At 44.9% G+C, this 14,998-nt stretch overlaps 1 protein-coding gene and 1 long non-coding RNA gene across 2 annotated transcripts in view; one reads left to right on the top strand and one right to left on the bottom strand.

Moving 5' to 3' along the window:
* Positions 1–10,327, bottom strand: part of stam2 (signal transducing adaptor molecule (SH3 domain and ITAM motif) 2) — a 31,215-nt gene extending 20,888 nt beyond the window's left edge. Inside the window, exons 1-3 of the mRNA XM_028808083.2 lie at positions 10,136–10,327; positions 1,118–1,202; positions 435–510 (exon numbers count right to left, since the gene is read on the bottom strand). Coding sequence (XP_028663916.1) covers positions 435–510; positions 1,118–1,202; positions 10,136–10,175 — 201 coding nt within the window. The 5' untranslated portion in view covers positions 10,176–10,327. The remainder of the gene's footprint in view (positions 1–434; positions 511–1,117; positions 1,203–10,135) is intronic.
* LOC127528875 (uncharacterized) lies at positions 9,670–10,247 on the top strand. Its single transcript, XR_007935482.1, has 2 exons — positions 9,670–9,981; positions 10,020–10,247. It is a non-coding gene; the product is annotated as an uncharacterized LOC127528875 (long non-coding RNA).
* Positions 10,328–14,998: the final 4,671 nt, after the last annotated feature.

The raw sequence follows: 14,998 nt of genomic DNA, 5'->3' as shown, positions 1-14,998 counted from the left end.
AGACAGAGGAGCAGCTTCAGCGACAGACTGCTGTCACCGTCCTGCTCCACTGACAGACTCAGGAGATCGTTCCTCCACCACACTATGCGACTCTTCAATTCCACCAGGGGGGTAAACGTTAACATTATCCAAAGTTATTGTCTCTCTGTACCTGCATTGTAATCAATCTTTAATTTAATATTGTTTTTGTATCAGTATGCTGCTGCTGGAGTATGTGAATTTCCCCTTGGGATTAATAAAGTATCTATCTATCTGTGCTGGCTGGCATGGGCTCCAGTCCCCTGTGACCCTGGTGTGGAATAAACATGTTAGAAAATGACATGACCTCTGTCTTCATTTACATCACATTTGACAGAAATGTCACCAAAGGAATAATCACATACATTATATCTGACAGTAAAGGAAGTACAAATAATACAGAGAGAACAACTTACAGTCAGCGCCTGCATGGCAACATGTGGGACTCTGTGGTTTACTCTTTTCAATATGGACTTCAAACACTCTTTAGCACTAAGAAATTGAAAAGAAGAACACATCAAGTGAGAGGCTTTACTACAGACAAGCACAAACGTGAATGGTGGACAACTCTCATTCATTTTCCAACAAGTGTTCCCAGTTTGAATCATCAGACTGCACACCAAATAAAAGTGCTGAAGTGTTTCTTGTCCTAAGAGATGGCACAGGTACTCTCATTGGTTTCTGATCAGCAGTGGCAAACATAGTTCTGCGTGAACCAAACAGTCCTCTCACTCGCCTTTGGGATCTACAGTATGTCAGTGAAATGAATTTCTACTTTTGGTTTCCCGGTTTTTGGGATTTCATCAGGGAGGATACTGCTGAGCACGCCCCAGCCATTTGTCTATTCCACTATAGAATTATTGCAGAAATGAAGCTAACCTGAACAAAAAGTGGCTTGTCCATCAAGAGTGGTCTGGGATGGAATGAAAACCAACAGCTTATTTACACTTCAATGCACCATCACAGCCATTCGGCCAGAAAAACAAGCTAACAAATACTGATTATTGGGAACAAACAGACTGAGCTAGCAAAAGAACACAAGAAACCAAACACAAGCAGAACACAAGGAGGCATCAGGCAGTTTGAGACGTCTACCTACCCATTAGGGATCGTTCCAATGCGATCACAGATGTCCATGATGAGGCCCCAGTCGTCCACCGTGTTATGCTCATTTGTTGCTTTTTCTGCAGGAACAAAGGCAGAAGGATGGCGTCAGGTTCAAGCACTTTACTGACATCGTGTAATTACTTCTGGGTACATAAAAAATGTACATGGACTCTGAGTGACTGTGAGTGAGCGTTTGTGAGACCAGGAACCCAAGAAATTCCCAGGATGAGTGTGTTGAGGTCCCGAATTTCCAAAGGTGTGAAGAGACCCCAACCTCATGGGACGCATGTGCTTAGTATGGAGGAGTGAGCAGAGTTAAGTGTCTGCACAGAAGGATCTATAAATGAACCTCACGCGCTTTCAGCTTCTCACGTAGCTAAATACAAACCTGCACTGCTCCGATCAGTCGTCAACATTTCAATTAACTGCTTGTGACAGAAATACACCACAGGAAGATTCTTTTAAGAAATGTACAAACTCACAATAATAAACTGAGAAAACAAAAGTTACATTTACACTATTTGAATGGCAGCTGTGTTTGCCAGAATTTCACTGTAAAAAAAAGTGATATTACTGCTTATTGTAATCCATACAAATTAAACAATACGGATATAAAATAAGAACTTGGACTGCAGATGTCTGCGGTGGGTTGGCACCCTGCCCAGGATTGGTTCCTGCCTTGTGCCCTGTGTTGACTGGGATTGGCTCCAGCAGACCCCCGTGACCCTGTGTTTGGATTCAGCGGGTTGGACAATGGATGGATGGATGGACTGCAGATGTTTAATACAAATACAAATCTCCACGGTGATAGGATGTCATAAAGTCAACCCTAACTGGCCGGCCAGCCACCACTCGGGACACAAGACGTTTACCAAACCCCCCAGATAAAGTTAATTTGAACTAAACGGCCATAAACTAAAACATCCAACTGACCTGCGGACTGCTGGACTCTGCATCTCAACTCAGGCAAACTCCTGTGTCGAAATATTTGCATCTCCTAGACACAAGTGTGAAGTCTTGAATATCTGAACAAATCCTATTATGGGATGTCACCTACTGTTGAATTCTGCTCTGTTCTTGTAATACTTCTATTGCACTATTGTGTTGTATTGACCAGGACTTGTGTTATCTTCTGCTCTGTTCACTGCAACACCCGACCTACCTGGAAAGGGGTCTCTCTTTGAAGGGCCTTTCCCATTTTTTTTTTTCCCTATTTAGGGTTTTTTTGGGGGAGTTTCTTTCTTATCTTAGAGCAGGGGTCTCCAACTGCAGTCCTGGTGGGCCGCAGTGGCTGCAGGTTTTCATTCTAACCCTTTTCTTAATTAGTGACCAGATTTTACAGCTAATTAACTCTTTGCCTTTATTGTAATTGATGCACAACTTAAGACGCGGCCGCCTTAATTATTTTTTTTTTCCCTTAACTCTTTCAGGGCGGATGTCGACTTTTGTTGAAATTCAGGAGTAGAGGACGGTAATCAGCTGTAAACTGTGACAAAACTCGCCGTTATGTTGTAGTTCGACTCTCTTTGCTATAGAAGGAAAGTTAGCGTCACTGATTTAAGCTGAACTCCCTGCAGTGAAGAGCAAACAACCTCTAAAATGGCATCGACATTTGGCAGGAGATCAACGCGAATGCACAAGCTAAATACTCCTTGAGCAACGTTTGGCGCATTATCGAGGAATCGGACTGACTTGTCGGACTCCAATTTTGATACAAGTGATCGAAAAGGATAGTGAGGCACCAGCATCAGCTGATCGGTCCCCAGCTGACTGTGGTGCTGAACATGTTCATGTAGCTGATGCACATTCACCTGGGAGGACCACCACGTACAATGACAAGAGGCACAAACCAGATTGTGTCACACTGCGACTGCCACCGCTGTATTCCTACTGGCCATCACTACTGCTGCCAGAGATGGAGAACAGGCGCCAACAGCAGCCACAGCATGCAGCTTATGTCGAGTTATGTGTGAAACCATTGCTTTGTGTAATTTACAAGAAACTGAGTTTTTGGAAAACATATTCAGCCCTCAAAAGAATTAATTAGCAAACACAAAATATTTACTGAACCAAAATGAACCAACAGATAAACAACAACCGGCGTCTACCACACAATAACTGAAAATAAAGAAAGGTGAAGGCCTCAGTAATGTTGCTCTGCTCAGATCCACAAAACATTTTGACAGCCAGTCCTCTGAAAAAAGAAAATCAACAGTTTTGGAAATGTCTGCCATGGCTGAATGAGCAAGTGCCATGGAATGAAATAACAAAGAACATTGGAACTCTCTGGACGAGAACAGGCCATTCAGCCCAACAAAGCTCGCCAGTCCTATCCACTTATTTCTTCCAAAAAATGTCAAGTCGAGCTTTGAAAGTCCCCAATGTCCTCCTGTCCACCACACTACTCAGTCACTTATTCCAAGTGTCTATTGTTCTTTGTGTAAAGAAAAACTTCCTAATATTTGTGCAAAATTTCCCCTTCACAAGTTTCCAACTATGTCCCCGTGTTCTTGATGAATTCATTTTAAAATAACCGTCTCAATCCATTGCACTAATTCCCTTCATAATTTTAAACACTTCAGTCAGGTCTCCTCTTAATCTTCTGTTTAAGGCTCAGCTCTTTTAATCTTTCCTCATAATTCAACCCCTGTAGCCCTCAATCAGCCTAGTCGCTCTTCTCTGGACCTTCTCTAGTGCTGCTATGTCCTTTTTGTAGCCTGGAGACCCAAACTGCACCCAGGACTCCAGATGAGGCCTCACCAGTGTATTATAAAGCTTGAGCAGAACCTCCTGTGACTTGTACTCCACACATCAAGGCGCTATATAACCTGTCAGCCTTCTTAATGGCTTCTGAGCACTGTCGGGAAGTCGATAGGAGTCATACTGGACTCTAAGCTAAGTCCTTCTCATAAGGTGGACTCTCGATTTTCAGACCCCCATTGAGTATTCAAACCTCACATTTTTACTTCCTATGTGTAATTCTTTACATTTACTGACATTAAATTTCATCTGCCACAAATCTGCCCAAGCCTGTCTGCTATCCAAGTCCTTCTGTGATGATATAACGGATTCTAAATGATCTGCTAATCCACCTATCTTGGTATCATCTGCAAACTTAATCAGCTTGTTACTTATATTCCTATCTAAATCATTTATAAATATTAATAATAGCAGCGCCCGGAGCACTGCCCCCTGCTGGTCACCACTCTTAACATCGGCCAGTTCTGATGAGGTTCCTCACACCATCACCATTCTGCTTCCTGTGTCTGAGCCAATCCTGCACCCATCTAAAAACATCACCCTGAACTGCCACTTCTTTTAGTTTGATGCCCATCCTCTCATGTGGCACCTTATCAAATGCTTTCTGAAAGTCCAGATAAATAATCTCATCTGCTCCACTTTGATCGTATCCTTTTGTTGCCTCCTCATAGAATTCCATAGAACTGGCTTCAAATTAAGAAACGTGAAGTTGGTTGGTGTTTGAGGCCCCAACTTAGTTGCTCATTTGTTGGCTCACTCACTTCACATCAAATTTATGTTTAGGTGCCGCTTAAGGAAAAAAGAATCAAATCAGCGGTCAGAGTCTCAAGAAAAGTCAGTTCAAATAAAGGGAAAGAGTTCATTAGAAGCAAAAACTGGTCACTAATTAAGAAAAGAGTTGGAATGAAAATCTACAGCCAGAGTAGCTCTCCAGGACTGGAGTTGGAGACCCCTGTCTTAGAGAGTCAAGGCTGGGGGGCTGTCACTGCAGCACTACAACATTAAACTGTCTTGTATTGTATGTCGCTACAGAGTTGAACTCTGAAGATTTCACGCCGTTCTTTTAGAGGGGTCTGAGGTAATTAATATCAGAATTGACAATCAGCCCAAGGAAGGATCACACTGGCATTACGATTAGTGACCATGCACGTAATCAGTTATTTATTTCTACATGAAGAGACCCCTTAAAGTGTGGGGGAGAGAGAAGATGACCACCCAAACAAGACACAAGACCCCAGTCTGCTCTTCTGCTCGCTGGCACCCGGGCCACGTCCCCCAGCTAGCCCGATGCACACGTAGCTGATCACCGAGACAAGACGTCACAAATCGTCACGATGAAGAGCTCTGTGGGCTCAACTGCAGCCTGGAGCAGCGCAGCATTCAGACGCGTCTTCACCGTCACTGGTGGCTTTTCTTTCACAGGCAGTTCCTACTTTCACTGTGTTTCATGAATTTTGCTTTATAGTAATATTAGTTTTATATTGTTTGGTATCCCGCTGAAGAGCGCCTGCTGTGATTGAATGTCATGGGGTCAGGGCTGAGAAAGGACATTTTCAATAGAAGTTAGTGCAGCAAGTGGTCAGCTACGTCGGTGATTGGCACAGGCGTTGTCACTCAGGTATGAAGACGATCGACTGGCGTGCCGACACCATGCTAGTCACTGCCATCCCCGTGGGCTGCTTTATTAAAGTGAAGGCAGTGACGCACCCACCCACGCGTTCAGCTTGCTCAGAACATTCAAAGATGACACCTAGCGTTACTAGCAGGGCCTTCTCATCACATGAGTGGCACACCAGGCGCCTCACAACCCAGTTTGTCAGACACCTGCTTTCTAAAGTGCCATGTAAAGCCGTGTCCCTTGTCCCGACTAACCTGATCACGTGGCCATGCAAACCCTTAACCAGGATTCTGTAGTCTGTGCATGGCCACTGCACTCCACACACCTTCAGCAGCCTCGGGTACAAGCGCCAACAAAACACATTTGGAGAGGCAAACGTTTGGGTGATTGCATTTATTCCTTCGCCTGACTGAAATCATCCATCTCGCTATTTCAGAAATGGCTGAATTTCTGTTGATGAGCTGAACGTACCGAGCTAAACTCAATCTCAAGAGCAGTAGGGTAACACACATCACTCAGACCGATTACTTTTTAAAGTAACCAAACACAATACTCGTTTCACTCAAGTACAAATACCAGCGCTGTTATTCTTCTTCTTCTTCTTCTTCCAGCAGAACCGGGCGTACGCCAAGACACACACGTGCCGGTATGCCACTCCAGCCCAGGGCTCAGTCGCACAGCCAAGCAGAAAAGAGCCAATCCGGTAACAGAAAGCTATAAATAAAGCGTCCGTTCATCTGACTATCTGTTAAAGAGGGTCCACTCCACAAATCAGCAGGGGTCTCAGGCCGGAGATGGCCGTTATTTACTTTACGGCACAAGAAGGCTTCAGGCTTGTTTTTGAACTCGTGGTGCCCGACGAGGACGTTCGACGATATCGGAGTGTTCAGACAGAGGAGTTTGAATTTTTAAGAGCAGGTTTGTGGTTTTGTGTGTGGATGTAAACGCAGTCGCTGACTGGGGGGTCACCTCTGAATCAACTGAAGACACTTCTTTAGATCGGATGTTGGGACAACTGTGTGTTAGCCTTGGTGTCCTGTCATTTATTACTGGGGCAGTCACGGGTGGCCCAGCTGTCCACAGGCTGACCGCTGACGTGGCAAAGCAGTAAAGGCTCAGTCTCCATCACTTACTCACTGCCAGGTCTGAAGTGAGCCACGTCACCCGTTTTTAGTCGTCATGGCTTTTCTTATCCTCAAAGGTGCCCTGGGATTTGTTGTGCATGTCATGTTAACTCGACAATTTGTATTGGTGCCATCTGATGGTGATGTGTTCATGAATGTGCCTGCCCCTGGGCTGGTATTCTGCCCTCCACTGGTTTTTACCCGCACCTCATCCTGCCAAGAGAGCCGTGCAGCCCTAAACTGGATTGAACAAGCTGGAAAGTAAATGGACGTGCTCGAGGAATTGTGAATAGCGCAGCTCCCAAATAAGCAAACATTCGGCCAGACTGAGATTTGATTACAAGAACAAACAGTCTGACTGCTCACAGCTGAAACCATTAAAAGGCCAAATTCTACAGACCAGAAGAGTGAACATCATTTGTTCACATGCTAAGTACACAGAGTAGCCCTACGCAAGAAATCCATCTGTGGCTTTTCCACTCCACAGAGTTTTAAGAATGCAGATTTGAAAAACGAGAAAGACCATTCAGTCCAGCTGTCGATCACACTTGCGTAGCTAACTGCTGGATTTCCTTTGTATCCTTCAGAAAGGTTGTCAGAGTTCACGTCTCAGTAGTTTGTTTCAGATTCCCACAACTCTTTGCGTAAAGAAGTTCATCCTGAACGCCCGTCACCTTAATTTCCGCTGGTGCTCTTGAGGATGCCATTCACCATTAAGCTGGAAGGATTCTGATGGATCTCTTTTTCCAAAGCCTTTGGAGATTCTGAAGACCTGGATGAGGTCCCCGGGCAGTCTCCGCCGCTCGAGAGCAAACCAGTTGTATTCTCTGAGCCTGCTGTAGTAGGACATGTCCCTTCAGTCCTGGTGGCACTGAAAGAACCAGTTTTAAAACTGCACGGTACCAGCATTTCAGTCATTTCTGTACCCGTTTTAAATGCCCTCAGTTCTTCATTAGCACTAATGTGATTGCAAACCCCCAATCTCAATTAAACAAACGGACTACATCAAATTTGATTCTCCACAGGGTGAAATCTTCAACATATATTCATATAAAAAGGCTGGCGACTCGGAGGGGGACAATCCCATCACCACAGCTCCTGGTACTGACCAGCGGAGTGGGACAAGCATGACAGTGTGGCACAGTACGAAGCCAGCTATGAGACATGGCTGGGGAGTTTTATGTCATGTGCTTTGCTACTTTTTTGTATGGGTACTCAGGCCCAAAAGCTGGCACTGATCCAACGTTAGTCCCATGATGCACTGGGTTGCTCTTCGCTGCACTGCTTCAGGTGCCGCCATGTCTTTCTTGTAGCACGGCGACCAGAACTGCACTTTGTACTCCAGATGTGGTCCCACTAGTCTGAGCATACCGTCCATCGATTTCTGCTTGGCAGTTTTTAAACGGTAAATCCTAATACTTCACCTGCCTCTTTAATAATATCTGCACATTGTTCAGTCTAAACCTCTAAATCCTTTTCAAAGGTTCCTTCCTTCAGTCCCGTGTTTTCCATCTTGTTGTTACAACTGATGTTCCTCTTCTCACGTGTAGCACTTTTCTACATCAAGCTCCATTTGTCAAGTGTTGGCACCCAATTCTGAAGCTTGACCAGGTTTTTCTGCACTGCCTTCTCAGTGTCTGCCATTGTTCTGATTTTTGTAACTTTTGCAAATTTCTACCAGCTACACCAGAATCAATGTCATTAATCCATCTTAATAAAAGGACAAGTGACTGTGTGTCTGTCTGTGTGTTCATCCAACATATGGCACATCGCAAAGGTAGGCACTGCTTTTATGAATATCACAGCAAATGGCATAAAACAGTTGCACCATCTGTTGGAATGACAAACATTTTATTACTACACTAGCTGTGCTAAGTAATCAACGTAGATCTCAGCATTGATGTTTATAGTGCTCCATCTACTGGAATGTAAACTGTAATGCACTTGTCATTCCAACAGATGGTGCAACAAACATTTGCAGGAATAAAACAACACTACAAACGTTTGAGATGTTCCAGTGGATGTAATAACAAACATGTCTGTTATATGCAATACGGTAAGGGATTCATCAAAGCAGTGTTAAAAGTTTGATGTGCTATCTGTTGGAATGTAAAATGCAATGCGCTGTATTACTACAAATGTTTGTGATGCACCGTCAGTTGCAATGGCAAAGACACAGCAAACCTGACAGACACTTGTCCTTTCATTCAGGTGGATGAGTTACAAAACACATTCCAACAGATGGTGCACTGCACACATCAATGTGAAGGTCTACGTTGATTACTTTGATTTCAACCCGTCTTAGATGGGTAGCACAGCTTGTATAAATCAGGAAAAAGTGACGGTGCTAGCTAGCACAGACCCCTGGGGGATTCCATTAATGACTGCATTATATTCTGCCCACTTTGTCCCCTGCCGATTACCCAACTTGAACTTCAGTTTTGTTGAACACCTCTGATGCCTACAGCTTCCAATTTCAGGACGAAACAGTGGTGTGGTAGGATGACGTCAACGGCTTTGTGAAACCGGAGGTCAATTCCAGCTATGCTTTGTTCTCGTCAACTACTGCATTTGCCTGATCCACAAAAATCTAAAAGATTGCTTTGGCAGGAGTTTGGCTGGTCACTGCTCATTAATTGCCATGAGTGGACATTAAAAATCCAAAGACAAGTCCTGCATCAGTGACCTGGCGACATCCACTCAATCAATCGAGGATTACTTTATACAGCACAACCCACAGCGACCACCAGTCACGACAAGGAAATCTACACGTAGTGTGGCGTAGTGGTTGCGGATTTGGACTTCAAGCCTTGAGGCTGTGTGTTCAGCTTCTGCTACTTACACTACGCGACCCCGATATAGTCACTTGACCTGCATGATCACCAACAGGAAAAAAAAAATGAAAGAAATGGAAACAATTGTGTAACAAATGTTGTAAGTCGCCGTGGGTGAAGAAATCAGTCAGTGAGATAACAACAATGAACAATAAAAGGCACTAAGCAGGCGAGCGAGCCGATGCTGTATTAACTGATCAGTGAAGCCGGCATTTTGAAAAGGCGCTACGAAACCAATGGCAGTATTGGGGGGCGTGGACCGTAAGGTTTCGGGTCCAGTTAAGTCATTTTCAATCATAAGGCTGTTCGGTTAGTAAAACGTACAACGTCCAGCGGCCCTGCCTTTACCGTTCGAACTCGGCCAATTACTTAATGTAACCCGCGCCGACACCTGATGAAATGCGTGACCAGTTACAGCACACGACACGTCAACAGGAGAGCGGTCATCTCCTGGTGGACATTTTATCATCATTATTTTTAGTTTTACTAACGCTAATTGGCGACAAAGTCGACAATGGCAGTTGGCGGGGGGGGGCCCGACCGACGAGCAGGGATGAGTACAGCAGAGCGGCCCCGAGTTGACGAGTCACTGGACTAGGAGATCAGCGGCAGGCCACGAAAACACCGGGGAAGGGGAGAGGAGCGAATAGAGCCCGCCGGCGGCGTCCACTCACCCACATCTGGATCAAAAGGATTGGGAGCAAATAAAGGCATCTCCGTCTCTTCAGCACAGCCTCAAGCTGCTTCGCCCTTCACACAGTTCAAGATGTCTTGCTTCCCTACAGACTCCGACCCAAAAAAAAAAAAAAACAACACCATCAGCCGTCCAACTCTTCTCAAGTTCACCAGTTGAACTTCCGCATTCTTAGGCGGCTCCGAGACTGCCTGAACGAATCCCTGTAGTCAAGCCTTGTTATTACTGTTTACAGATGAATTTTGATCGAATATTTTAGATTTTATAATATACACATTTTTAAGATATTTATCATGAATATTTTTATTTGTTTCATTTTATATATTTTTTTTAACGACAGGCATATCCTGGGATGCCTCAGAAGCTGGAATAGGCCGGCGCGTGATCTGTGGGGTTTAAAAAAAAAAAAAAAAAAAAAAAAAAACAGCGTCGGGCGCGCGCTGCAGATCTGTGAGTGGGGAGCGCGTCGCCGCGTCAGGTAAAGCACGATGTGACTTTTAAAGAAGGTGATTTTACGTTTATATGCGGGCAAAGAGTATCAGAAATGAGCACTCTAACAATAGAACAGCAGGGCAGTATTACCTGAAAGAGTTATAATAATAAAACATAACAAAGTCAAGACGACGTGCCCATTACATTAGCGTGCGGCACAGACTGGACTCCCGAACCGGGACACTTGTGAGTGGGCTGACCGGACCGTCAGAGGCTACCCATTAATCCAGTTAGTGCGCTAGACTCAAATAAACTCGAAGACCCTCAGTTTGGGGGTCGGGGCAGTTGGACATACCCCCCATGGAGCATCGGGTGCCTTGTGAAAAAATGCCCGTGAAATTTGAATGGGTGGGAGCGGACATTTTATTTAATTGCAGACCCGTAAGTATTAAAAAAAAAAAAAAAATTCTCGTTTAGGTCCATTTGTGTTTAAACTAATTATTTTTTCGGTCTTCCAATAAAAACTTTTATCTTCATAATTGGTATGAATATGGGTTGGCACCCTGCCTGGGATTGGTTCCTGCCTTGCGCCCTGTGTTGGCTGGGATTGGCTCCAGCAGACCCCCGTGACCCTGTGTTTGGATTCAGCGGGTTGGAAGATGGATGGATGAAATTTACATGAAGTAGTAAACGACTTGGCAACAAATGTGATATTTTAACAGCAGTCGTTACCGTTAATGAAGACAAAAATGATGTCCCCACCAACAAGTATTGAGTTTCAGTTGCATTTTCATGCACTGTAGTTATTTAAACAGGGATACTGTAACAGTGCTGATAAAGTTCCTCAGCCACAGATGAGTCACCCACACTGTGAGCTGGCATACAAACGAGCAGCTTCAAAGCCAGCGGCAGGGACGCCTATAAAAACGGCAAGCCGGCAGTGTCGCAAACAGAATACCAACTAGTGCAGCAAGCGAGATTAGTCCTTTTGAGGACAGCAAGCCATTCAACAGAGCTATGTAATGTTACAAGAACCCATTTTGGCACTTGGCACCACCAGCAGTCCCACATTGGCGACAGAGGCAGGACAAAAACCAACAGTCTGATTTTAGCAGGCGCTGAGTGCCACAGAGACCATAATGGGCCTGCTTTGCTATTTTGAGGATTTGTTGAAGCATCTTGAGGTTGAGCCATTTGCAGCATCAGTACAGGGATGAAGATGGCTTAGCTAAGACTTACCTCTGCAGCACCACCAGTGCTTCTCCATCTGCTAAACTCCATTGTGGTTTGGGCGCGTGGACGCTGGTGGAGCATCTAGTTTATGGAACTTGAAAAGTGTGACAGATTAAGTTGTCACTGACAATAGTGAAGTACACCACACAGGCAAAGGACAAGGCAGATGACAGAGGCATTACTGAGCAGCACTGGAGGGAGAGTCCCAAAGCAGAGATCTGGACCTGGACCGGTATTTGCAGTGTCAGTTCAGTGAAGGGACACAGCCAAGAGACCAGTACATCTGCAGCTCCATACAAAGTTCACCTGCTGACTTGTAGTTGACAGACCACCTCATCCTGCTGTGCCACCTAACAGATAAGCGCTCCAGAGCCCTGCTGATGTGACCTCATCACGTTCTGCGCAGTTGCAGCAGAAAGGACCACCCTGCCGTTTCGAAGTGTAGTGTGCCATTTCAGGGACTTGGAGGTGGTTGCTGGGGACAGTGAGTTTGACAGGAGGGCTACGTAATGACGCTGTGTGAGGGATGGCAGGTGTCCTTAACCAGCCGGGACACCCTTTAGAAGGAAGGACAGGGGGAGACCTCTTACATAGGGCCTTGCCTCCCTCAGGATGCTAGATAACAGTGATCACGGGCTTGTATCCCCACATGGGTGCCTGCAGGGCATGCTGGGCATTGTAGTCCCAGTGGACAGCCCTGTTGGATCCCATGGGAGCAGTCAGGGGAAGCTGTAGGATTAGGGAGTCCCTACGTCATGTGGTTTCCACCTCACCCAGAAGTGCTTACAGACCACATGTGCAGAAGATCGGGAGCACTTCTAGGGTGGCTCAAATAAATAGTAGGAGCTGCGGCAGCTGCCTACCTTGAATCCTCGAGCTGGAGTCGGGAGGAAAGCACAGAAAGCTTGCAAAAGAAGCAGAGGAGGCAGTGACTGAAAGGGAGAAAAAGATCAGAGTTGTGCTTCTGGCTGTGGTGTGGGAAAATGGTGGCCTGTAATGTATTGCCTGTGATAAAGACTCTTAGTACTTTTCCATTTGTACCTGAGCCTTTGTGTCAGGTGTTTAGGGAGCTGGAGTGCCCCCTGGTGTCCACAGCTGACAAGCTGCATCAGTCTGGGACGACGAATCACTCACAGTATGAGCTGGCATTCCATCATGCAAGTGAGCAGCTTCAGAGCCAGCAGCAGGAGCGCCCATAAAAACAGCAAGGCTGCAATGTCGCAAACAGAATTCCAGCTAGTGTGGCAACAGCGACCAGTCATTTAAGGCATAGCGAGCCCCCTAAAAGAAAAGAGCCTTGTGAAGAATGAAAGAATCCATTCTGCCATACCATCTTCAAAGCCTGCTTCATCCTGAACGGCGTTGCTGTGGGGTTGGAGCCTAGCCGAGCGAGCCTTGGGCACAAGGCAGGAGCAGTCCCTGGGCAGGGCACCAGTCCTTCACAGCGCTACAATCTTCTTATACAATACGCTAGCGTGGCTGTCCGTTTGTCTGTCCAGGATTTGAAATCACCTGTAGCTGGCAAACCTTTTGACCTATTGACCTGAAATTTGGTACACAGATACTACGTGACATCTACTACCCGCATTCGGGGTGAGGATTGACCTCCAGGGTTATTCCTCTTTTTATTTTATTTTATTGTAGAATCAGCTGTCGGCAGCGGCCAGCAGGGCGGCGCATGTGTACGGGCGCCATTCTCATCCCTACCACCTTTGCCGTCACTTCCTCTACCTCTTCATATCTTAAATCATTCTTGAGGCCAATTGAAGACTTAACTAAGTGCCAGCTTAAGTGAAAAATTAAGGAAAACATACTAAGTAATTGCAACACAAACACGGACTTAATCAGTTTTAATGTGAAAAGAAAGAAGAGAAGAAGCGGGCCGCTAGGGTGGAGAACAGAAGTGCTGCTCAGGAAGGAGCAGGCGCATTAACCTCTGAGCAAACGAATGATAAACGGACAGAGAAAGAAAGAGGAGGAGGATTAGGAATACTCGAGTCAAGTGGATTCACCGCACGTTATCATCATAGCAGTGCATGCGCCGTTACTGGTGTTAACAATAATACAAAACTGCAAATCAAAGTGAACAATACAAAATATAAAGTGTACGAGTTTTAAACTAAATGTTTGACAAAGTCAGGGCGAACAATCAAAAATTCAGTCTGTCAACTCAATCAATGAACAGAGCGCTTACTGGAGTGCCCACCTCACAGAATGCAGCCATCGGCTAACAATTCACAGTGCAACAATACGGAACTGAGGTGCAACACAAATGAGGTGCCACTGGGCAGAGGAGGAGGAGTCGGCATCACCGCAGATTTGTGATGAAGAGTAAAAAGTCACCAATATTCTGTAAATGTGTGTTTTGCTCATTTACTTTGAGTATTTTGTATTTCTAATTTAAACGGATTTTCTCTACCATTTCTGTGCATATTTCTTTAAATGAGGAAGACATTTTTCCTTTATTTATTTATTTATTTTTCACTTACCAGCAGGAAGTGGATACCCGATGCTGGCCGGAGTAGAAGAAAGTGCCACCTGCGGTCACCAGATGAACTCCCAAACCACAACTTCAATGACTAAACTTTGTGTACCTGGGGTGAGACGCTTCTGTAATGAGGCCATCCCTATAAAGGGAGGATCTGTGCAGCGTTTAGCAGAGGTGACAGACTGAATGGTGTGGACTTGCATTTACACTGGACAGGCGCACATTCGGCTTAATATGTCAGAGGTCACAAAACTGAAAAAACAGTAAATTAATAACAATAGCAAAGGTACCTTAAGATGCCAACATCAAAAATCACTGCAGTTGACACAGGAAGTCTTTCATGGGTTATTTTACCACCCGGGGGGTAAACGTTAACATTATTCAAAGTTACTGTCTGTTTTTACTTGCATTGTTATCACTCTTTAATTTAATATTGTTTTTTGTATCAGTATGCTGCTGCTGGAGTATGTGAATTTCCCCTTGGGATTGATAAAGTATCTATCTATCTATCTATCTATCTATCTATCTATCTATCTATCATATAGTGCCTTTCACTCTATCTATCTATCTATCTATCTATCTATCTATCTATCTATCTATCTATCTATCTATCTATCTATCTATCTATCTATCTATCATATAGTGCCTTTCACTCTATCTATCTATCTATCTATCTAACTATCCATCTAT

This window comes from Erpetoichthys calabaricus, chromosome 8, assembly GCF_900747795.2.
Source record: "Erpetoichthys calabaricus chromosome 8, fErpCal1.3, whole genome shotgun sequence".
NCBI classification, from domain to species: domain Eukaryota; kingdom Metazoa; phylum Chordata; class Cladistia; order Polypteriformes; family Polypteridae; genus Erpetoichthys; species Erpetoichthys calabaricus.
This window is presented reverse-complemented; position numbering and strand designations above follow the sequence as displayed.